This window comes from Tachysurus fulvidraco, chromosome 18, assembly GCF_022655615.1.
Source record: "Tachysurus fulvidraco isolate hzauxx_2018 chromosome 18, HZAU_PFXX_2.0, whole genome shotgun sequence".
Lineage (NCBI taxonomy): Eukaryota > Metazoa > Chordata > Actinopteri > Siluriformes > Bagridae > Tachysurus > Tachysurus fulvidraco.
Genome location: NC_062535.1, coordinates 14,948,555 through 14,974,070, shown reverse-complemented (window position 1 = coordinate 14,974,070; position 25,516 = coordinate 14,948,555). Strand labels below are relative to the sequence as shown.

Here is a 25,516-nt window from a genome sequence, read left to right as displayed (position 1 = left end):
TGTCTCCCGAACGTAGCACTCGGCTCCGAGGTAAAATAAATAAATAAATAAATAGAATCAGGCTTAGGTTACGTATCATCTCTTTATCTACTCTATCATCAGCATTCTTCTTCCTCCTCGCCGTCGTCTTCTTTTCTCCGAACGTGATGAAAATCGTTCCGAGCTGTTTTCATCACGGCCTGGATAAACCTGTCAAGGCTCACACTGCATTTCTAGGCCAAGTCTCATTCTTTACCTGCGTGGCATTTAAAAAAAAAAAAAAAAAAATGAAGCAGATTATCAAACGAGGTCCGTTTCAGAAAGAAGATGCTTTGTTTGGTTTTCGCAGAACTGGCTTTAAAACGCTTGGGAAAGACAAACAGTGCAGTCGTGGCTGTCGTTTCCTTCGACAGACTTCGCATTTGATCTTGACAAGCGCTGCATAGCTGTGTTTTTTTTTTTTTGTTTTTCTTTTTTAAAGATTGATCTCTAAGGTTGGATTTGAAGCTGGAGGTTTTTGGCATTGTGTGTACAGGTGTTATTCAGTGTGCTTTACTGACAAGGAACAAAAACAAGAGGAACTAACATGACCTCTGATCACATTTTTTAAATTGTATGTAGTGAAAAAAGAAAAAAAAGGTAAAAAAGAAGAAGGGATTGTTCTCTGTTGTTTGTATGGACTCATGGAATTTTTGTTTTTCGCTGAATCTGATGTTTATTGTTTCGTGTTCTGTTTTTTTCCCCCCTCTCCTTGTTGTTCTAGGCGAGAAGCCATACAGGTGCACATGGGAAGGGTGTGACTGGAGATTCGCTCGTTCTGACGAGCTCACGCGCCACTTCCGCAAACACACGGGCGCAAAGCCCTTCCAGTGTGCAGTGTGCAGCCGCAGCTTCTCTCGCTCCGACCACCTCGCTCTGCACATGAAGAGGCACCAGAACTGATCACTACACGCTGAACACCGCTAACACACACACACACACATTTATAGAGGGAATTACTGTACTTACTCACTCACTCATTCACACACACACACTCGCACACATACACACACACACACATATACTTACAAATACATACTCATACACATTTACACACACACACACACACACACACACACACAGACCCTAACATGCACACACTCAAACACACACGCACATACATACACACACACATATACTTACAAATACATACTCATGCACATATGTACACACACACACACACACAATGACAATCACATTTAATCTCTACACCCACATACACTGCTGTGTTCATCAGAAAGACACTAAAACAACACACACATACATACACACACACACACACACACACACACACACACACACACACACGTGTACTAGGACGAGCCTTCAGTATGAAGGTGAACCTTTTTGCTTTCTCGTGTTTGAACAAGCTCTGAGCTCCTGACTTTACTGATACAACATGGCCTTCATTACATGTCTTTTTTTTTACTTTCTTTCTGTTTTTAAACCAGCCTCAACACACACACACACACACACACACACACACATACACACACACACACACATTAAGCTCCAATCCTGTTGCTTTGAAGCCGTACGTAAACCTGGATCTCTGGATGTGTGAAACTCCAACAGGCTGCTTTTACTTACCTGTTTAACTTCAACAACACGATCGACAGCTGTAAGTTTTATAAAGCAAAAAGAAACAGCTGCATTCACTCGCTGGCACTCATATAGTAATGATATCTCTCTGTCTCTCTCTCTCTCTGTATGTCTCTCTCTCTGTCTCTCTCTCTCGGTCTCTCTCTCTGTATGTCTGTCTCTGTATGTTTCTCTCTCTGTCTCTCTCTCTGTCTCTCTCTCTCTCTCTCGCGCTGTCTCTGTATGTCTCTCTCTCTGTCTCTCTTTCTCTCGCTGTCTCTCTCGCGCTCTCTCTCTCTCTCTGTCTCTCTCTCAAAAGCTTCTGAAGGCTGTATTTATGGCGGATTCACAGTTACACTTGAAACAGATGAGCGAGTGAACTGGAGAAACACAGATTTTTTTAAAACATCTTTTTATTTAAACAAAATGAGTTGCGGACGTTTGACAGCCAGAAAATAGTAAACAAATAAATTCAGTGTGCAATAACAATTCTTTATTTCTCTATTATTAAAACCTTTTTTTCCCTTCTTTTGTTATCTTTGACACTGAAGTTTAACAAATTGAAAAGACATTATTTTTAGGCATAACCTTTATCATCATTATAATAATAATTATTAATGTTATTATTATTATTATAATCATTATAATAATAATAATTATTATTATTATAAACTTGGACCAAACTCTGAGCTCACACCGATTTGCCCTTTGTGTAATAACTAAAGCACTTATTTATCCTTCCTCTTATTTATCTTATTACAACCCACATCTGGACACTAGCAGTTGTTCCAGATGTTTAAAAGCTTTTCCCTGGCAGCGTGAACATATTCATATTCAAATACATACATAAAAATCCCCTTTCTCCTCATTTTCTCCGACTTCTCATCTAATGCCGATTTCCACAGACCCTTCTGTTTTAGCCAGAATTACAGAACAAAATGTATTTGTTTTGTTTTGTTTTGCACTCGAATCGAACTGGAAATGTGTTCAATTATCACTGGATCAAGTACTGTTTAAACTGGATATAAATCACATTGTTTAGTCCGAGACACTCTCTCTCTCTCTCTCTCTCTCTCTCTCTCTCTCTCTCTCTCTCTCTCTCTCTCTCTCTCTCTCCCTGTCTGTCTGTCTGTCTCTCTCTGTCTGTCTCTCTCTCTGTCTGTCTCTGTCTGTCTCTCTCTCTTTCTCTCTTTCTCTCTCTCTCTTTCTCTCTCTCTGTCTGTCTGTCTCTCTCTCTCTCTGTCTGTCTCTCTCTCTCTCTCTGTGTCTGTCTCTGTCTGTCTCTCTCTCTCTTTCTCTCTCTCTCTCTCTCTCTCTCTCTCTCTCTCTCTCTCTCTCTCTCTCTCTCTCTCTCTCTCTCTCCCCGACTGTGAGCTGACGTATTTATAGCTTCTGAAAGAAAGGGATAATAATGTACTGCTACTGAGCTGCAATTACGAGCTGAATTATTGAACGGCGAGTATAAATGGAACGAGAGGGATATTAAAGTGATTCAGACAGCTGGATGATTTGTACAGACCTACACACACACACACACACACGCACACACACACACGCGAGCATGCCGACCATTTTGTTCTTACTGTTACTGGTGCATTAGCTTGAATGTATAAGACCACACAGACTGTTCTGTCCGAGTTCCACCACAGGAACGTATTTCATCTTCAAGTGCCTTCTGGGGTTTTCTTTCTCTCAACAAGTTTTTAGAACAACAATACAAAAAAAAATGTTTACTCTTGGCAGCGATTCGGTTACCCACGACTGCAGCCTATATAATTTCTCGATAAAGAGGGCTATCTTGTTCTTCCTGTATAAAAAAAGAATAACTTATTTATTTCGTAGGCTTCATGAAGCGAAATTTGACAAATGGGACTTTTTTTTTGTTTGTTTGTTTGTTTTGTTTTTTGTTTTTTTCTTTATGTAACTAAACTACCTTATTGTAAATATTCTTCATTTTATTGTAAATATTATTTGATTCGTTGATTTATTTTGTTGCCTTTTTTTTTTTAATGAAATTGAGGGGCACCAACATATAACTGCATTTTTGTGGTGTGTCAATTATTATTTTTTTTTTATTTTGTACCTATTTTATAGATTCTCAGATGATATTTCTAAATTCATTGTCTTCAAATTGACAAAAGTTGTTTTTTTTGCCAACTGAATGAAACAAAAACTAATAAATAAATAATAATAATAAAAAAAATCAGTGACATTTTCACGTTTTGTGGTTTTTTACATCTCTTAAACTGATCTGCCTTCTGTACACCGGGACAAAAAGACCACAGTCTGTTCACATAGTACACACACACACACACACACACACACACACACACACACACACACACACACACACACACACACACACACACAGTATATACACAATATATTACCTGATATAGATTTTTGGTTCTGTTTAACTCTTTTTATTACTATACCAGACTTCTGGAAATGGACTTATTAGAGACTTTCATTCAGTTTAAACAAACAAATAATTTTATCTCCACAAGTCTGATCTATAATGAGTCAGGACTCTTTTGTCTTTCAGTGTGAGACGTGTGTTTTACAGTGTGAGACTGAATTTTAGTGGTTGAAGATAAACACCTTTAAATTTGAGATGTTTCTGAACAAACAGACCATTTTTTGTTTATTTGGAACTTTTTTTATGAACATATCGTCTCTAGGGGTCTAGATACAAACAGAAATAGTTATAAAACACTACAAATTCTTAAAGTCCTGAGTGTTTACTTTCATAAGTTTCATAAGTTGTATAATAAACACCCATGTGGAGTGAGTCACGACAAAGACATTCAATAACGAAGAAATCCACCAGTAGAACGAGTTGTGATATGTGTCATTAAAATGTGTGGGAAAATTTTGTGGATTAATAATCTTAGATTTGGTTTCTTGTAATGCTGTAAAAAGGAAAGCCTGACTGCATTCAGTAAATTTGGTCAAGATTTTTTTTCTTTCCCTTGTAAAAAATGACCAATTATCAGTTTCACATTTCAAAATATGACTTTTTATACTGATAGTTTTTGATATTCTAATATATATATATAAATGAGATATACTTTATAAATATTAAATATACTTTATATTAATATGGGGAATAAAACAGATATAGAATTGCTGCAATAATAATAATAATAATAATAATAATAATAATAATAACAACAATACTACTACTACTACTACTACTAACAACAACAACAACAACAACTATTATTATTATTAGTAGTAGTAGTAGTAGTAGTAGTAGTAGTAGTAGTAGTATTATAATTCTAATTATTTTTGTATTGTATTGTATTTTATTTTATTAAGTACTATATATAATTACTAATATTTCACTTTTTACTTTTTGTAAAAAAGAAAAAAACAACAACAAAAAAACTCTATACTCAAGAATTTAATCGTATATAGATTAAAACACAAGACATTAAACATGAGATGAAGCCTATCGTACCTGCTAATAAGACTTCTTATTTTTTGAGTGTTCCTATATCTGATGATCAGCAGAAACAAAGGTTTCTGTGGGACGGCATTTCCACCGGTTTAGGCTTTCAGCTACACGGTCAAACAAGGACAGACTTTCTGAACTTTGTTTACAAAACCAGCATCTGAGAGGAAACCGATTTAAAAGGGGAGGAAAAAAAAACATCACGAGAACGCAAAACGCAAACGAGTCCTCCGAAACAAATAAGTCGTAAGTCGTATATTTGAATATACTTAAAAATATATTTAAAATATATAGTGGAAGTATTTATTGATTTGTTGACCTGAGAGTAAATCTATTTCTGTACGTTTACACTGTAAACAATTCAATTCAGTTTGTATTAAGGATGTAATAACAACGGACCTTCTGACAAAGCAGGTTTACAGAAATATATTAATTCAGGATATAAATTTATCCCTAATGACGGTGCTGAGGAAAAAACTCTCTGAGACGACACAAGGAAGAAACCATGAGAGACTCGAAAGGGAAGCCATCTTCATCTGGGTGACAGCAGAGTGTGTGATTAGAAGTTATTCCTCTTCTCTAACATGCGAACCAAAGTGCATTTACATGAACAGGAAATTCATTCTAGTTTCATTTTGTTCACTGATTGCGTAAAATCGATCGTATCAATCGCAGCCCTAAAGCCGTCTTCATGGTTTCCAAGTGGTACCATCAACGGCGATTTCTCCAGGCTCCGTGTTGGAGGTCATTTTAGCAGCAAATAGTGCTTTCTTAGTAATAAGACTCCAACCAGAAATAGGGAATCAGGATTGATCAGGCATGTCTGAACAGAAGAACTGGTCGATATCCGAATTCACCGTCTTCTGCATGTTTACATCCTCTGAAATGAATGATGCTGCTCATGATATGGAGCTTTTAATTAATCAATGCTGACTTTTTTTTTTTTTAATCGTTTCTCATTGTTTGTTTCTTAAGTATGAGGGGGAAAAAACAGCAAAAGGCCATGACAAAGCAACCACCAGAGTAGAAATGGATGCGCTGTATAAATTACTTACACCATGGCGGTGTACATATCTGATCCAATGGTTGACAAAAGAAAGAGGATAAATCTCGCTACTTGTGTAACTTTTTAAAGGTTCACAGGTAAAAGGAAACGGTATTTGTGTAACTGTGGTTCCATGAACCCTGGATAACGGCCAGAGGCAGTGAGAATCACACGGATGCCTTCCTGTCCATGCATGCACGCATGCCGAGATGTTCCAAAAGAGTAACAAAGTAATCTATGACGCAGTATTTGCAATAAATCCTTCTGTCATATAGCTATCTTCACCTGGAAGCTTCTCAACAGATCAGTTCAAAATGAAAAACAGTTACATAACTAGCTTTCTATTTCACCCCAACTATGAACTGATGAGAAATTGTACTCTTACACCACGCTACATGTAGCTCTTTTTTGTTATATTAGCCAAAACCTACAGTATATTTACGGCATTTGGTAAAGGCCCATATCCAGAGTGACTTACTTTTATTTCCATCTCATTTTATACAGCTTTATTGAGGGTTAAGGTCCTTGCTCAGGGACCCAGCAGTGGCAGCTTGGTGGACCTGGGATTCAAGCTCATACCCTTCCTAGATGTAGTCCAACACCACTAAGTTACCACATCCCAAAAAACAGCTTTTAAAAATACCCGTTGTTGTTCAGTATCTTGCGAGGGCTCATAAAGAAAAGCTTCAACACAAGGGAGAGTTTCTACACTAGGCTTTGAAGGACCCATGGTGAATTCATAAAACGTTCTCGACCGAAGGGCATGCAGATCCAATGTGCTGTTACATTCAGGAGTTTTTCCAGGTTCCACTAGCATGTAACCTGGCTAAAGGCTACCAGTATCCCATTTAGGGGTCATAAGCCATGAGTCTGGGGTCTAGTTGCAGAATTGTGTGTAATGTGTGACGAATCAATTGAATGAAGTTGAACATTAGATGATTTGGTTCATCGTGGAACTACTTGGGAACAGGGAAGAAGCCTTCCTGCATGAGCCTCTGGGACATTGGGCCACTGGTAAAACTTGAGTACATATACCTATATAACCACAAGTCTGTAGGCACTGTTCAATGTGCAAAGTTTCTAAGCGATGCCATGTCCTTCACTTGCTAATGAGTGCCAAATGTGATGCGTTTCATGATTTCATAACTCACTAATACCTCATCAGTGCATCTGCATTCTGTGCTTGGATATTATACCTCTGAAATAGGGGTGTACAGTAATCCAGTGTCTGAGTCTGTCCCTGTATTCAGATTCTCTTAATTTAGCTCCATTTCCCATGGTATTAGTTCAAAGTTAATATTGTATTCGGATCCGTTTATATATCGACATAACGGCTGTCGAGTGGCCCAGGACAACCGGCTCATTTTCGCAATATTCATTAAAGCACACACCAAGGAACAAGTCTTATCTTATGTACCGTATTATCTATAGCGGTATGCTATAACCTGAACATACGCCTATTTCAGATTTTCCTATCATAGAGTACAATTATACTAGAATCATTAACATTTTTAGAACAGAACTGAATCTGTTACAAAATGGTTGTATTCACAACCTCCAATTGTAGTGCAGCTTCCCCAGGAATTAAAGGCTAATCAAAGTGTATTATCTGCATATTTAATATCCAGACTCTACTTTATCTACTTTAACAGCACTAAACAGAAGCATTAACATAGTCTGAGCTCATCTGAAGGGAGTTTTTTTTTTTAATTTCTTCACAGATTTGTGTTTTTTTCCCCAGCCAACTACGGCTGTATTGCACCGGCCATCGGTTGTGCGGTCCACATGGATTTATGACACGTGATTTAAAAAATCCACCATCTCCCAATATCCCAAAACTGTTAATGCGAGTTGTTCAACCCATCAGCCTCATCATTTCCAATTTGAAACAGGAACTTGCATCTTCGAGTTCCATTTGATTCTCATTAAGATCTTGGAATGATCTTTCCTCCGAGCCCCCGTCTATAGGTTCTGGGACTCTTGGTGTTTTTCATTCTCTTGCGGACGGACGTTGTTTGCTGATTGCACTGTTTGCTTTATGAGACATCGGTACTCTCTCGGGGTGCAACCGAATTACAAGCTGCCAAAACGTTGAGGAACCCCTGTGAGCAGAGAAACAATACTCCTTTTGATATGAGATCAGGAAACACGGCAAAGGAAAATAAATGCTTTCATTGCTCCGAACAAGACGGGGAATTTCTCATATGTTCTTGGTTTGATTCTCAGGACGAACCTCGGCCCCTGTCCCTAATAGACTTCAGATGTCAAAAGCAGGCAAACAATGGAGGCTCCATTGGAATTTATCAGGAGGTTCTTCAAGGTTGCTCATGGGCATTCCTCCTACAGGTCTTCTCTTTTTCCTCCCTCTCATTTTTTTTTTCATCCCTTCGTCCTCCCCCTTTCCGTACAACACAGCTCCAGACCCCCAGGGTGAACATTATTGCTCTAAAGTTGAAGGCCCCTAACTCTTCTCCCCACTCCCTGGCTTTCGAGTGAGACTCGTTGCACTTTCTCATAACCTGGCCCAGTTTGATCAATACATAGGAGCAGTGCTTTGCCACAACAGGACAAAAGCACGACCCCGAAAGTTGTCAAAAGAATTTGTGCACCGTTGAGCGGCTTGTAGACTGCACAAAGGGAATAATGAAAATTTGATCATGATTTGATCTAGTGAGTTGATGTTGGACACGCACACTGGCTTTACACCGTGCTATTTAAGCCTCCTGAATGCTCTTTTGCTCACTTCTTCTGTAACACAACATTAAACGCCGCTCTCCCGGTGCTGTTACTTTGCAATCGCTGATATAAAATAATGCTAATTCGCAATTGACAGTAAAGGATGGGCACATTATTGTCAACCATCCAAATAAATATCAACACACTACAACATGTAATTATTATTGTTTTTACACTATCATTCCTTTACTTTTAGCCGCACAGTTAAGAAAGCATCTACTGTCACCTTAAGAGCTTTTAACGATGATGTATTGAGTGATAAGAATGAAGCTTCACTTTCAATTACAATTGTTCTTTTCAACAGAATAGTGATTGCGCTTGTCCTACTTTTAAAAAAACAACAACCCAGAACCAAAAAACAAACAAACCGCAGGCTCGGTCATGAAATGAATTTTTTTTTTGATGAAACAAACAACCATTTCCAGGGCAAGTTGCAGACATCATTGCTTAACTGGATATTCAACTTTCCGTATTTATTAACAGGCTGGATTTGTAACAGTTATCAAATGATAGTTATTACACTTATTTGGATCCACTTTGCCTTCCCTCTATGTTCGCAAGCCGGACCAGCTACTGGCTTATGGAGGAGATTAATAACAATTACTGTCACATCTGGGCTTCTGGCCTGGGGCCGGTGCTTCACGCTGTTTTTGGTGGGATTTTTCCAGTGTAGCTTTACAGACCACCCACGTGCTTGCACAACATGGGCCATTTGTGGAGGAGGACCTGTTCTCTGCGTACTGTGGAAACATAACAAGCCGTGAGCGAACACACAGTGGCTTGCGCTTATGGTTCTAATCACCATCATAATGCCTTAATGGACAACTGTTTCAAGTGGGTACTTTCCCTTTTCAAACACCAGCTAAGTTTGCTGGATCTGAAGATTGGCCCTATAGGAAACTCGGGGTGAAAATTCTAAATGTATTTTATTGATGTTAAACCTGATTATTCAAGCTTATTTGTGGTTGTGCATGGTTGATGTTTAAATAGTAGAAGATAAGTTTTGAAATTTATCCGGAGCATGAACGGAAAACGCTAACTTTTTTTTTCCCCCTGCTTGGCTTGAACACATTGCTAAAGCAGCTGGGATGCTGGTAAGCTACACATGTATGTGCTAAATAAGGAATGATTCATTGGCTTGCTGAGCAACAGGGCATGATTCAGTCTCTTCACACTTTCACACCAGTGCGTTAGGAAAATAAAATGGAAGACGTGTCCCAATGAGATGGCATTATGAGCTGCTAGAAAAGCAACATGACTGTCACAACGACAGAGTGTATATTTGGAACATCGGACTGTTGTTTTAAAATATTACTTGTTATTAATCCGGGATGATTTATGTTCTCAGAATTATAAAATTACTCTTATACTTTTAGATTTTTATTTTATTTATATAGCTGTTTTAACAATGGATGTCGTCTCAAAGCAGCTTTACAGAAAAAAATAATAATGTAAATTTCTTTACATTTATCCGGTTAATAAATAAAAGGTTAATAAAAAGTTTTATGGCATGATATTCCATTTCCAAACAGACAGCTTTTTGTGTTTTTTATTTTTATTTTTCCATATTCATAAACAGATTATTTAAAACTGAAGAAAATGAATGCTGAGAAATCCACATATATACAAATATCTTCAAATGTTCACCCACATTTTGATTTCATTCAAATGGTAACAAACGTTCCCATCGTCTCTCTCATTACTAATACCGGTAGCAGTACCACAAGAAGCTTCAGGCAAATCTACAGAGAAGCCAAAAAAACATTCAAATGCCACATTCTATATCCAGGGACCCTAGGAGATGATTGTTTTTTTTTCTTTAAACTGGACAGTTTCCTTTATGCACTCCTTCTTTTGTAAGCATTTATCCAGTAGGCGTTTCTGGCCTATAGCAGGTTTTTCTGGCCTAGAGGAGTAACCAAGCCCACATGTCTACTGGTCATGACATGTATAGAAGACTTGCTATTTCCTGATTTATTCTCTCCATCTGCCTGTTGGATTTCAGGGTGATGCCCCAAAACGTTATTATTACTCCCAGCTGGTCAACTTTGACCTTCCAAACCTACAGCATGAACACAGGACCCCGGCAAGAAATGACATCCTTTGGGATCCAGAACATCCTAAAGAAATAGAGAATATGGCCTACGCAGTTTGGCAGTGAGGCAAAAGATATTGCTGTACATATTCAAATGGTTAAGGCAATGGATCTTTGATCGGAAGATCATGGGTCAAACCCCAGCATAGCCAAGCAGCACTGTTGGGTCCTTGAGCAAGGCCCTTAAACCTTCCTGCTCTGTGGTACTGTGTTATAGATATTATTTAAATGATAATTGGTAATTTCACCACTAAGAATGAGAGACGTGACTACGGTGGGTGTGGCATTGTAAATGATTTCTAATTTAACGTTTATTTTTGGGCTTTTCCATATGACTCGTGTCCACTGAAAGTGAGATCTAAATGAGAAACACCTTTTTTTTAATTAGCAGTGTGAATGCTCTTGCTGGACAAGGCAGCTCAAGTTTGCCTAGTTGTACAGGTTTACAGATATATTATGTGACAGCACATAATGAGTTTGCTTTGCACTAACTAGAGCAAGGGCTTACACAAAACAGGTGAACACAATGTGATAATGAATCAATAAAAGGTCAAGACCTGCATATAGCAAACCATAGGCAAAAGCACATGAAATGAACTCATAACAAACCAATACAAGAGCAGAGTTTGTTACACAGTGAAACAAGCTGAGGGTGTGAATTTGTGACAGCACCCAGGAAAATGAGAGTTGTACCTGCGTTCAGCTAAACGTCTCAATTAGTCTGCTTTGAAATATGCTGATCAGGTGAGATTAATCCCAAACAATGATTGGACTCTTCAGAATCTGTCAGTTGGCTGTTTGTTCATGCCAAAAATCATTCGTAACTTTGAGTACGAGTCCTGCTCCTTTAAGTGAGGTAACTCGACATGTGAGCTTTACCGATAGAGACACGACACAACTAAACAGTGGAAACATGCGAATACTTTAGTTTAAGTTTCAACCATGTGTGTTTTGTTTTCGCTACTATTAATAAAATACAAAATGTTCAAGACTATGGGGGGCACGGTGGCTTAGTGGTTAGCACGTTCGCCTCACACCTCCAGGGTTGGGGGTTCGATTCCCGCCTCCGCCTTGTGTGTGTGGAGTTTGCATGTTCTCCCTGTGCCTCGGGGGTTTCCTCCGGGTACTCCGGTTTCCTCCCCCGGTCCAAAGACATGCATGGTAGGTTGATTGGCATCTCTGGAAAATTGTCCGTAGTGTGTGTGTGTGTGAGTGAATGAGAGTGTGTGTGTGCCCTATGATGGGTTGGCACTCCGTCCAGGGTGTATCCTGCCTCGGTGCCCGATGACACCTGAGATAGGCACAGGCTCCCCGTGACCCGAGAAGTTCAGATAAGCGGTAGAAAATGAATGAATGAATGAATGTTCGAGACTAATATTAGACTTATATTTACATAGATGTAGATTTGTATTTGTATTTATTCCCAATGAACAAGCCTGAGGTGTCTGTGGAGACTGGGTGAGGAAAAACTCTCTTAGATGGAAGAGGAAGAAACCTTGAGAGGAACCAGACTCAAAAGGGAACATCATCCTCATTCGGTGACACCGGAGGGTGTGATTATAAACTGTTATAAACAAAAGAGAGTGTTATTATGAATAATGTCCTTTCTAAAATCAGATACAGTCTTACAGTTGTGTATTGATTAGGAGGTTATTGTCCTCAGAGGCCACATGGAGTTGCATCTTCTCTTTAAATGTCTGAAATCTTCATGAAGTGAAATCCTGCCGAAGTTGCTACATCTGTCAGTTGAGATCATCAGCCGGTTACCCATGCTTTAAAGGCAGGGTCTATGATTTTTGAGAAATGCTTCAGAAAACTGAGTCGGGCTGAATAATAAACAAAAATCAAAACAAAAATCAAAACTAACGTGTAGCCAATGAGCAGAAAGGGGCGGGGCTTGTCAATATGCGGCGGAGAGAGTGTTCAGTGCGCATGTGTGACATTAGCAGAAAGCGGTTTTAACATCGACATGGAGGATAAAAACAAAGAAAGAAAGTGAAGAAAGTCTTATGATAAGGCAAGAAGTAGGACGTGTTAATATAGGATCAGCTTTCCAGCGCTGGAGAGAACTGAAGGAGCAGGAAGTCGGCCACATATTCACAGGTTGGAGTTTCCCGAGTCAATAACTCCTGAGCTAAACGCTGTTACTACACAAATAACACCTCTTTTCTATCGTAGTAATGTAGAGAGGCAGCTACAACCGCGTTTTGTGTAGTAACAGCGTTTAGCCCAGGAGTTATTGACTCGGGAAACCCAGACCTGTGAATATGTGGCCGACTTTACTTAAGACGCCGAGGCGCTTTTTTCCTTCTCAATAGGTGAGTAACGTTGGTTTTGCTTTGTTACACAGAACTAATATATGCCTTTGTCCTTTACATGATTATGCTTGTGTGGCATTTTTGCTTGTTTGTTTATCTACAATCGTATTGTTCTTCCCTTCAGCTATGATAGACACATTTCTTTCCATTAGTTGCCTGGGTTACGTATGTGTGTGTGGGCGGAGCTATCGATACAGGGGTGGGACCCATTTGGGTTAGGGGCGTGTTTGTTTTGGTGATGTCGACTTTGGCTTTCAAAAACCGGAGACCCCTGCCTTTAAAAGTCTTTGTTATGGAAGTACATGTATCACTAAAAAAAGATTTAAGTATACTGTTTACATGGAAAATCCCAACAACCTTTCAATCAGTAGCCTGATGCTTTTCCCAATAGCCTAAGCACTAAGTGATGACTTTCTCTCCTCTACCCTGGATCTACTCTTTCACTGCCCATGTTATGATCATCGTAAGATTGTCCACTAAATACACATTTGCAGTGCAGAGCAAGTCTACTATTACAAAAGACATTTCTCTGAGGTAATGACCTCAACATAGATGGCAGAAGGTGACGTGGATAAAGATTTTACTAACATCCAGCTGCTGATTACAGCCATCCAGTGTAAATTAGTTTCTCCAGCAGTGTCTTCCGTATCGCTCTATTGCACGATGACGTCCTTCTGCTTTCTGATTCATCTACTTCCATAGCACAAAAAGCTTTTAAGCATGGCTAACCGTGGCTGACGTTCACGATTAAAAGTCAGAAGGAAGACAGATCTTACAGATCTAGGCATCACATGCATTTTTGTAAACGGTTAGGGTTATGGTTAGGGGTTAGGGGTTAGGGTTACGGTTAGGGTTAGTAAAACTTTCTTAATTAAAAATTTTGGCTCTTCTCCAACGAAGTCACAAATTGCTTAGGTGATCGCCTACTATAAAAAAAAATTCTATTCAGCTTGGAGCCAGCAGGGACTTGTTTCTGGGATTTTAACACACCCCCCCCTCCTCAGACATCATAATTAAGCTAAAGAAAAGGAACAGTGACTGTATTTCAGCACTGAAGCAAGTTGAGGATAATTGCCTAGCTTAGAGGCACATCAGGAGGACAAGACCTACAGCCCTTTTTGCTACATCAACAAAGCAGTTTCCCAAAGCATTACCCAGTTACACACTTGCCATCACTGACATGATGTGTGCTGAGATGAGCTCCGTTCTGAGCATGCTTAGAATCGACAGTGTTCCAATTTCCAGTTTCCTTCAGGATGCCTTTACAATGCCTCACTTAAGAATCAGGTCATATTTAACATTAGAGATTTTGCACCACAATCTAATCAAAACAGTCTTATCAAGAAGTTCAAGAGGGGCGCTCGCTCCACAGAACAACCCCCTATTCAATCTTGCTCAATTTTGGACAAACTACAGATATAATTAGACTATAAGTCCATAAGTTAGTGCGTTATGCTGTGGTAAAGTCAATTGGTGGTGGGTGGCACTTCACCCTCGGCCCCTCCAATAACCTTATTAATAACATTAAATTATAGTTTTGTATCGATTTCACTGATACTTTGTTCGAAGTACAAACTAATGAGTTACCGTGTTATCAGCCGATGGTTCTGTAAATACAAACTTCAGCCAAGTGCCTTCTTAAGTGTCCGCAATCTCCCTCGAGCTGTTTTTCCGAAAGAAATCGGTAAGAATAGTTATTATCAGAAGTACGATAAGACACAAAACATATACACATTATATATCTATAGGTCACTCGAGTGCATTTAAGGCTATTTGTCTAATATTGAACATGTGAGGAAGCTCAGTTTCAGCACACCTCCTCCCTCTGCAAATAGCCTAACAAATTGTCTGCTCTTTCTCACAGAATCGCTCTATGACTTATGACTTGTGATTTAGATACTGTTCTGTTTGGGGTGAAAGGCTAGTTTTTAGTTTAATTACCCTGAAGTTTCATAGCCGACGGCGGGTTTTCGATAACCAGGATGCGAGCCATGATCTCGGCTCTAAAGTCGAGTTTTGTCCGGCGACAGTAATCACGAAAGCAAGAATGAAGAACGTTTACTCTGTTCGTTCTCCACTGTAAAGATGAAGTGACTGTTGAGTTTCAACACGTCCTATGTTTTTCAGAAAAAAAGAGGGCAAATTAGGATAAATTGTAGACTGCAGTTAAGTCTAATATACTGTCATTATGATAACATCCCACAAACCAAATTTCACTGCTCTAGAAACACACTTGAAACTTTACCTTGTGATAGTCAAACACACTGCTTTAAACTTATAAAAGCAGTGAATTTCTCTCATATTATTATTATTAGTTATATGAATCGAGCAGCGATATGCGGGGTCCAATCACTTTTTGCACATAATGACAAGGTCATGCGTGTTCCATGGGTAAAGTATGAAGTCATTATTAGATGAACAGTTACAGATGAGCACAGCAATGCTGGACACCAAATTTCAGCTCAGTCACACTTACAGTTCTTGAGAATTTGTTATTTGAACTTGTGTCAAATGAATAACTCTATATCAGATCGACGGTAAGTAAGTAAGTAAGTAGTTAAGATTGTAAGGATATTAATCCATGTGACTGGACAAAAAGAGTTATTTATTTATCTAAATCATCACATTTTATTCCTCTTACACCACAACCATTTGTAATTTATTACCGAATGTCATCGAGTGATTTTTGTCCGTTTATTGCTACATTTAAAGGCAAGAGATTGATATAGGTTCCTGTTATGACTTATGTTACAGCAGCTCTAAGAGGTCTTTCACTCACCAGACTCTCTGTTGAAGTTAATAAGACAGAAAATGTAGCTTGTCATGGCCTGAAGAGTTCTTCTTCTTCTTCTTTCGGCCTTTCCCTTCAGGAGTCGCCACAGCGAATCATCTCTCTCCACCTATCCCTATCTTCTGCATCCTCAACACTTGCACCCACTAGCTTCAAATCCTCATTAATTACATCCATATACCTCCTCTTTGGCCTTCCTCTTTGCCACCTGCCTGGCAGCTCCATGTCCAACATTCTCCTACCAATATACTCACTCTCCCTCCTCTGAACATGTCCAAACCATCTCAATCTGGCCTCCCTAACTTTGTCTCCCAAACGTCCAACACGAGCTGTCCCTCTGATGTACTCGTTCCTAATCCTGTCCAATCTCATCACTCCCAAAGAGAACCTCAACATCTTCAGCTCGGTTACGTCTAGCCCTGACTCCTGTGTCCATGGCCTGAAGAGTTCACTGTCACATAAAGTTAACTGACCGATCACGGATGAGTCGTAACTATAGAAACAATAACGTATTACCGTACATTTGGATTAATGCAACTGCTTTGACAGAATATTTATCAACACCTTCTTCTGACCAATCAGAATGTTGTGGAATGAAAACAAATAATAATCTGTATTTCACAGGAATTTACTGCACAAGAAAACGTTTAAAGCTTTTGTCATTTGGTGGCTTGTTCTCTCAGGATATTCTCGAGAAAATCAACAAAATGCAAGCGCTCGTGTAGAAGACTTGCACAGAAGAAAGGAGACGTAAACAGGATTTAGTTCCTTTGTCTGTGCCGACTGAGCGCTCGCCGTCGATGGGTAAAACTCATCTGTGTGTAAATGTGACTGGCTACGTCCCAAACCACAATTCAAATAGGTCATTAATACTAATGAAGAAATGACTTCTTATGCCTTAGAAGCTGTTCTGTGAGAGCTGCACACCTGCCACACACACACACACACACACACACACACACACACACACACACACACACACACACACACACACACACACACACAAACACAGGGCAGGGAGCTAGGAAGGGAGATCAAACTATAATACACTTTAACTCTAACTTCTCTTTTGAGTATTTTCAAAATTATTATCCTGATATTTACACGTTACGTATCGATCGATTGATTTTTTTTTTCAACAAAGAAATTAATTAATTAATTAATTCTGATTTTCCAGCACCAGAAAACGTTACAGATTATTAACAGCTTTTTCTCAGAGCAAAAGCAATAAAAGACAATCCTTTTTTCCCCCATACAGGTGCATATGTGTGTGTGTGTGTGTGTGTGTGTGTGTGTGTGTGTGTGTGTGTGTGTGTGTGTGTGTGGATGACACACAGAGGATGACAAGGAGAAAGAGAGACTGCAGAAAGAAACGTCTGAGTGTCTAAGTGTCTCCTCCGGGCTCCACGCACTTTAACTGACAGCAGGAATTAGTGTGTGTGTATGTGTTTGTGTGTGTGTGTGTGTGTGTGTGTGTGTGTGTGTGCGTGCGCGCATGCTCGCTCATGCTCTCAGTGTCTGTTTCTCAAAAAAGAAAGTGCGCTTAATAATAAAAAAAAACCTGCTGGTGCTGCAGAGATAATGATTGGATCACTGGGACACCTTCAAGTGTTGACTTTTATTATTAAGGTAAACAATCAAACTCTCTCCATTCTGATTGGTCAGAAGGCATTGATTCATTTTCTTTATCATTTTATTTTATAGTCACAACAACAACAAACATCTAGACACTGATATGTTGAAGTGTGGAGATTGATGGAAGGAGAACTAAAGCTTTAACAACATTAAATGCAACTATAAACGGATAAAACATACAAAGAGGCGTTAATTAGTTATATTTATACGAAATGAGTCAGTAATTAAACCGTAGGTATTAGAGCTGCACACTGGCTTAAAAGTTTCAGTAAGCTTGATGTACAGTTAATTATGTTCATTTATTTATTTATTTATTTATTTATTTATTTATTTATTTATTTATTTATTTATTTGTTGATATATATTAATGACTTAAAATAATCCTAGCTTGGAAATTGAAGTTAACCTTTAGTTTAATCTACAAACATTTTCCATGCAAATTTTATTTCACGCCGATAGATTGTCAGTCCGTTTTTGTGTGTGTGTGTGTGTGTGTGTGTGTGTGTGTGTGTTTAGAAGCAGAGCGGTAGAATAGTAACTGGAGCGTACTTCGAGGCACGAGGAGAACATTCAAGTCGTAACGTGTGAGTGTTTAGTGTGTCACGTGTTGACCACGTTAGCGTGACACGAAAGTTCAGTCAAAATAAACAATGCATGAAACAAAACAAAACACAGGTTTGGATCATATTCTCATATGTATTAATAAATAAAAATATCTGGATATTAATATTTGAAAATGAAAAGCAAACAGGCTTTTAATCATCGAAAGGTTGTGTAAATCAAGCACTTCGAAAGAAACACGTCGACATGCGGAATCAGTTCAAGGCGAGAACTTTGTCAGAACCGTGAACATCCTTAGTGTGTATCAGTGAGCATGTTACATTAGTGTAACTTTAATAAGCAAGGGGACAAATGCCACTTTGTGTGTGTGTGTGTGTGTGTGTGTGTGTGTGTGTGTGTGTGTGTGTGTGTGTGTGTGTGTGTGTGTGTGTGCATTGTAATTAAATTCCTTTCTCTAGGCGATGTGGAGCAAGTAGCTGTCCTGTAACACTAAACCAGTCAGTTTAGAAGGAACATGTGCTGCAAGCTGAGACTCCGTCTCTCTGTGACCGTGTCTAATACAAGAAGAAATAAAATCCACACACGCACTCGTCTTTCCCCAGTTGGACTCGGGATATCGTGTGGGAGGTGAGGATATCGGAAATGTCGGAGCCCACGGTTTTGTCTTATTGTTAGCTTATTGTATAGATACATGTGCGCAGGTGGACAATCGCTCCGAGACCTTCTACTTCTTCTCTCTGTTTTTTTTTCTCGCTGTTGCACTGTTGCCCTGGAGGCCTGCTAATGGGAGCTGTATGGTTTTTTCCCATGCTCCCTTTTAACACATACACACACACATGCACACGATACACACGTGGACACACAGTCATACATACACAAAGGTGGTCCAACTGATGGATAAAAACCTCTAAATCTCTCTCTCTCTCTCTCTCACATACACACACACACACACACACACACACACACACACACACACACAGCTGTGAAGCGTTCATTCTCCACATTCTCCATCGTGTTGATGATGGAACACAGCAGTCCAGAACTCCCTTTTCTAATTATACTTGGGAGACCTGGGACACAATAGCATTATAAAAACCCAACAACTGCATTATTCTGTCGACCCTGTAACCTCCCGCCTCTGCTTCATACACACACACACACACACACACACACACACACACACACACACACACACACACACACTGAGTGGGATGATGTTCTGCAAGGATACAGATGTTCCTCAATTACTTCCATCAGCACTTCAGGATTTTTTTTTTCAGGACCTTTCCACAACAATTCTCTTGGCTCCTTTGGAAAGTTAACATCAGTCAAACAAGCCTCTACCCTGCACATAGGAAATGACAACAACACACACACACAATAGCATGGACTAATTAACGCTTCACATCGGGGCCGAAGACGATCACTAACACATTATTACGTGGACTGTAACAACAAACCCCGTGCACTTTTTAAATACAGAAAACAAGCAGCGCAGCATCAAGACTCTGATCCTTTTCTCCTCCTGAGCCCCGATTTTTATTTATTTTGGTGTTTTTTCAAAGTCTACTCCTTAACACGTTATTAATTGTTTGGTGTGTGTGTGTGTGTGTGCTGAACTTTGCTCCGTTACACCGACACGATAGAAATGAACTTATGAGACATTTTCATTAAAGTTTAAACAAACAAAACATTTTTATCTCCACAAGTCTGATCTAAAACGAGTCGTTCAGCGGGAGACGGTTATATTTTAGCCTGTGGAGAAAAAGAGTTAAATAAATGTTCTTGTATAAATAAATAGTACGTATTTATTATACCGTATCGTATTTGTGATCAGCGGAAACACAACGTGAACAAAACGAGCATTTATAACAGATCTACTAAGTGCGTCTTTTGACCTGAGTAAAATGTCTTTTAGAAGAAAAAAAACAAAAAAAAACATCTTTAACAGTCGCATTGGTGCAAATGGATAAACACAGTGTATGCTATGCGTATGTCATGAATTCTATGGATGGCAGAAAAAAGAAAAGAAAAAAAGAAAAACAATTTCTTATTTGTCGAGACTTATTTAAAACCTTATTTTTGTGCCACTGGATGATCTATTTGTGGATCTGAGCAAAATTCCCTACACCAAAAAAAATCTTTGTTATTTTCTTGGCCAGATTTAAAGGCTTTGGTTTGTTTCTGTGGACATACTTCAAGCAGGCATTACTTGTTTTTGTTACAGAAATGCATATTTGCATGAATATACACACATGACACAAACGGCAGCAGCTGCAGTGACATTGTTCCCTCTCAGACAGTCAAGAATGACCTTCAGGCTAAGGTGGTGGGAGAGCAGCAGTAATCAGTGATGCAAATCTCTCTGTGTGAAAGCTGTAATGTGTTTTCTGACCGTCGTCACTCAGAAAGCCGAACATTTAAAGGCCAGGGTCAGAGGGGAAGTAAAAATGTACGACATACTTCAAAAAATTCTTAGCAGTAAAATGCTTACTTAAAATAACGCCTAAAATATTTAGCGTACTAAATTTCCCTCAACGATGTTAAGGATCTTTTAAAATGAAGCAACGTGAGCTTCATCTTAACAAAGAGGCTTTCGATTTTTTTGGGAAAATTTTTAAAGAAACATATTTTTTTTTTTTTTGGAAGTTGGTTCCTTGTCGATTGCAGTTCTAATACAATATAACCGTTTTCGGAGTCAAGCCTGTGTGTGTTTATGGTTTATTAAACACAAGCCGAGGAACTTTTCTCAAGATTATATAAAACAAATGAATGAGAATTCTACAAACTATGTCAGCTTTCATTAACGTTCGTGATGTAGCTTTAGGAAGCACATGCATAGAATCTAGATTTGTTATAGTCGCTAATAAAGGTCAAGACACATCACGAAGGAGAATCCATCCTTCAATACATGGAGAATCGATGGTCGATGGTCTGCAGGATGCGATTGGCAAGACTTTGTTACAGGGAGTCATTAAGGGATGAACACAGAACAGGTGAACACAATGAGGTAGTCAAGCAATGGCAGGACAGAGTAGGAGGCAGGACCAAATCTCAAACAAAAACACACCGAGAACTGGTGGTTCCTTTGTCCTCTCATAATGAAGCCATAACTCATGTCCACTACAGCTACATACATCATCACCTCATTTTTAGACCCATCATATATGCTTAATGCCCAAACTGTTTCAGTCACAAAGCTGGAAGCACCCAATTGTCTAGAATGTCTTTGTGTGCTGTAGCTTTACAATTTCCCTTCAATTGTACTCGGAGTCTTAGACACCTTTCCAGCATGAAAATGCTTCTGTGAATAACACATTGCCCTTGAGCTGGTGTGGAGATAAATGTTGGACAGGAAGAACTCAAGTGTTCGGCACTGAGCCCTGACTCAACTCCCTATGAACACCTTTGAGATGAACTGATCACTGATCACTAATACTAATGCTCTTGGTATGAACACTGAATGATCCCAAATCCCCACATCCATGCTCCAACATCTAGCAGAAATCCTTCACAGAAGAGAGGAGAAGAGAAGAGAAGAGTGGAACTCATTAAGTACTGCAAGAAGTAATATATGTTAAATGAGATGGTGTGAGGTTGAGTTGTCCTTACTTTTATCCTTATGGTGTATGCTGGAGATTTTTACTGTTAACACACCGCTGATGAATTATCTGAAAAAGATGTAACTGTAATGAAGGGCTGCTCATCAGGTTTGGTGGAGTACAGTGAGTCAGCTGTGACAATGACTACACGCAGATGATGGCAAGGGTGTGTAAACTTTCCATGCTGCTATTACCTAGGAGACACGATCATCGATGTGGGTCTGTGCCGAGGAATTCCTGCTGTGTTTGAGTGTGTGTAAGTCTGGGTGTGTGTTTTCTAGAGATATGGAACAGTCTTTGAGAATAAAGGAAGGAGGATTAAACAGAATCATATGGTCGAAGGACCAAACGTGGGAAACTGAACCAACAGGCAGGAACGTGTGCTGCTCAGGAAGTGAACACTGAGGACATATGAGATTTGTCTCATTATTTACTTCAGTGTCATGCCATCTGTCCTGCACAAATGTGAGCATTTCATCCCAACATGCTAAGTAGCTTAATCGCTAATGAATGAAAGCTAAAGTGGAACAGAAGTAACCTCGGGGAAGTGATGGTTTGATGAATTGATATGCTAGCGTACATGGAAATAGAACTGATGCTATTGAGTCACCCAACGTAGAGACGTGGTCGTGGTCTAATAGGGATCGTGACCAAAACATAAGCGAACAAGGTTAAAGCAGGGTAATTTTTTAACCATACATAATAAACAGACCAGGTTTAAAACCAGGAAGCACAAAACAAACCTGTTGAAATGTGTGCTTATGGATTACACTGGTTTAACTGTGCAAACTTTTGCATAGAGCAGTGGTGACTCAAGTAGCTAAGTCTCTGAGGAGTGACACAATAAAGGCTTCTTCTTTTCATTCCAACTATAGACCAAGATCTATAATCTACTATCCTGGTCTATAAAGCAATCAGAAAAGACAAGGATTTAAATCAGATGATGCATTGCTACTATGGAAACACGGACAAGTTTTAAGTTCAAGTGCCCTCATTGTGTTCTGTGACCTTTACAGGAAAAACAAGAACAAGAATAACATTAACATTAACTCGTTGGTTCTAAGAAACCTTACTGATAGATACTGATAAGAAAAAAAAGCCTAATGTAAGCCAGTGAGCATTAAACATGTGGTGATGCTCAGTGGGCGGAAGGTTGAGACATCAAATCCCAGCAGCGCTAAGCTGTCACTGCTGGGGTTTTTAAAGTGAGAGAAAGAGAGAGAGAGAAAGAGAGAGAAAGAGACCTGTAACCCTTATCTGCTCTGATCAGCTGCACGTCAACCATTAATGTAAACCATTAAGTTAGATCACATTAGGAACTATGTGGGCAGTGGTGTCTGAGCGGTCAGCGTTCTGACCTACTGATCAGAAGGTTAACAAGAGTCCAATTCATGACAACCGCCAAGGTTACGACTGCTTAAGTCTTATAAATAATCACCTGAGATAGGAATGATTTGTTTTTTTTCACCAGAAACTGTTACACACTTGACTTCCTGCTTATACACTTCTACCTGCTGAAATCACAAACATCTTTATAGGGTCATTATAATATGAGCTGTGGGATTTTAAAGCAGTGAGCACAAGCCAGAAAAAACCCCCCACAAAATTGTATTCAATCGAGAACTTGTAAGTTAAAGGCACAAACGATTCAGTATTTCAAATTTCTCATGTATGTTGAACATGAACAGGGTCACACTGTCACAAAATATAGAATTGTACTTGTTTTACTTGTATTTAATAGAAAAAAAATCAATTTGAAACAATTTTTGACGTCAGAAATTGCTGCTACTCCTTTCGTATGGAAACGTGACCCTTTTGGCAGTCCACAGTTGTAGTCACATACTTGTAATTTCTTTAGTAATATGGCTAATATTTTATGGCTAACTACATTGATTTGTAATAAATATGGTTTCATTTTCATTCACCAACCTCTGACGCGGGTTCCACAATATATCAAGCGGCAATTCAAAAGAAGAATCAAAGTGACGATGTTCCACAGGCAAGGTTCAGAAACTGCAATTGGCAATTGTCCTTAGGGGACCTCTTTGAAAGGACAGCCGTGTCCACCACCGTGTCCGAAGCATCATCCTCCACAATAAACTTGAGGGCTTGGTCTGACAGGGTCATAATCGGGGGTGGGGTGGGTGGGGTTGGGGAGAATTTTAGTTGATGGAGGGATGCCCTCATAGAGCTAAATCCCCTAATGAATGTCCAATAAAAGTTTAAAACGCAGAGGAAGAGCTGTAGCCGCTCGCGAGACTCGGGTCAGGGCCTCGCCTTTATGATGCGGTCCCAGTCCATCTGTGTACTACTGGCTGAAAGGATGAATCCCAGGAAGGTAGTTGAGGGCATGTGAAACTTACACTTCTCAGCTTACACATACAGATGGTTCTGTAGGAGCCACCGGAGGACGGATCGAACATGGCGAACATGTTACTCGAGGGAGCGGGAAAAAATCTAAATGCTGTCCAAGTAAACAGAAATGCACACGTCGAGCAACTCATAGAGAACATCGTTCAAACCTGGAACACTGCCGGTGCATTGGTAAGGCCAAACGGCATTTCCAGGTACTCCTATTGGCCAGTGAAAGATGTCTTTCTCTGAGATGCAGACCCGTGGTCAGTCGTTCTGCAGTATGATGAAGGCAGTATATATATATGATGGTGCCGAGACCTCGGTAATCAATGCAAGGACAGAAAGACTGATAGGTGAAGATGACGGAAGTCACTCCGACAGTGTGTCATGTTGTCTCTGAAAACTTAATCCTGCTAAATTCATCAAACAACCAAATTTGGTGTTATCCTGATTAAGAAAATCTGTTTAAATATGTAAACTCGTTTTATTGGGATTTGTTCATTAGTGTACAAATCAGACACAGGCTTTGACTTTTACGTTAAACTGCTAAAATATAATCCAAAGTCATGCAATTAACTGCTTTAACATGCAGATCACTTTTTTTCTGATTCATAAGGAAAATTCTACTTCTATTATTATTATTATTATTTTAATTAGTAAGTACTTATAAATTATTCATAAGATACAGTGAAACTATTAAGAAAGGTGAGTAGTTTCAGTAGTAAGGAGTGGAAGTCTAGATGGGCAGATTCTGTGTATTTAAGGAATTACTCATACAAAGCATTTTGCGTATTGTTCCAGTCCCACCTACACTTAAAAATAATAATGTTCCTTAAACCAAGTTCCTGTTGAATTCTCAAAGCAGAAAGTGTTGAGTCATTTAACAAAACAGCAGCTCTGACTATAGCATAAAGGATTATACAAACCCTGGTTTACACGGTCTAGTATGGGAAACGATCTTTTCATATAAAAAGTATTAAAAACATTAATCTATCTATCTATCTATCTATCTATCTATCTATCTATCTATCTATCTATCTATCTATCTGTTTATCTATCTATCTATCTATCTATCTATCTATCTATCTATCTATCTATTTATTTATTTATTTATTAACTTATTTATTTGTTTTCATTTTTTTTTTCTTATTTTTTACAATAGAGAATACAAGACATGCCGGTGAGGGAGCGTCTGTTTACAGCTGCTGTTACGTTAATGATAACAGAAACAAACTTGTTTCACAGACAGGTCATAAATTTAAATGCTCAGTAAAAAATTAAAACCGCAGCAGTGGAATTACATTCTTCACGGAGGAAGTACA

At 39.1% G+C, this 25,516-nt stretch overlaps 1 protein-coding gene across 2 annotated transcripts in view; it reads left to right on the top strand.

The window, feature by feature from the left end:
* Nucleotides 1-1,066, top strand: part of klf5a (Kruppel-like factor 5a) — a 6,881-nt gene extending 5,815 nt beyond the window's left edge. For both annotated transcript variants that reach the window (XM_027179033.2, XM_027179032.2), the window contains one exon: nucleotides 743-1,066. In XM_027179033.2, coding sequence (XP_027034834.1) covers nucleotides 743-921 — 179 coding nt within the window. In that variant the 3' untranslated portion in view covers nucleotides 922-1,066. The remainder of the gene's footprint in view (nucleotides 1-742) is intronic.
* Nucleotides 1,067-25,516: the final 24,450 nt, after the last annotated feature.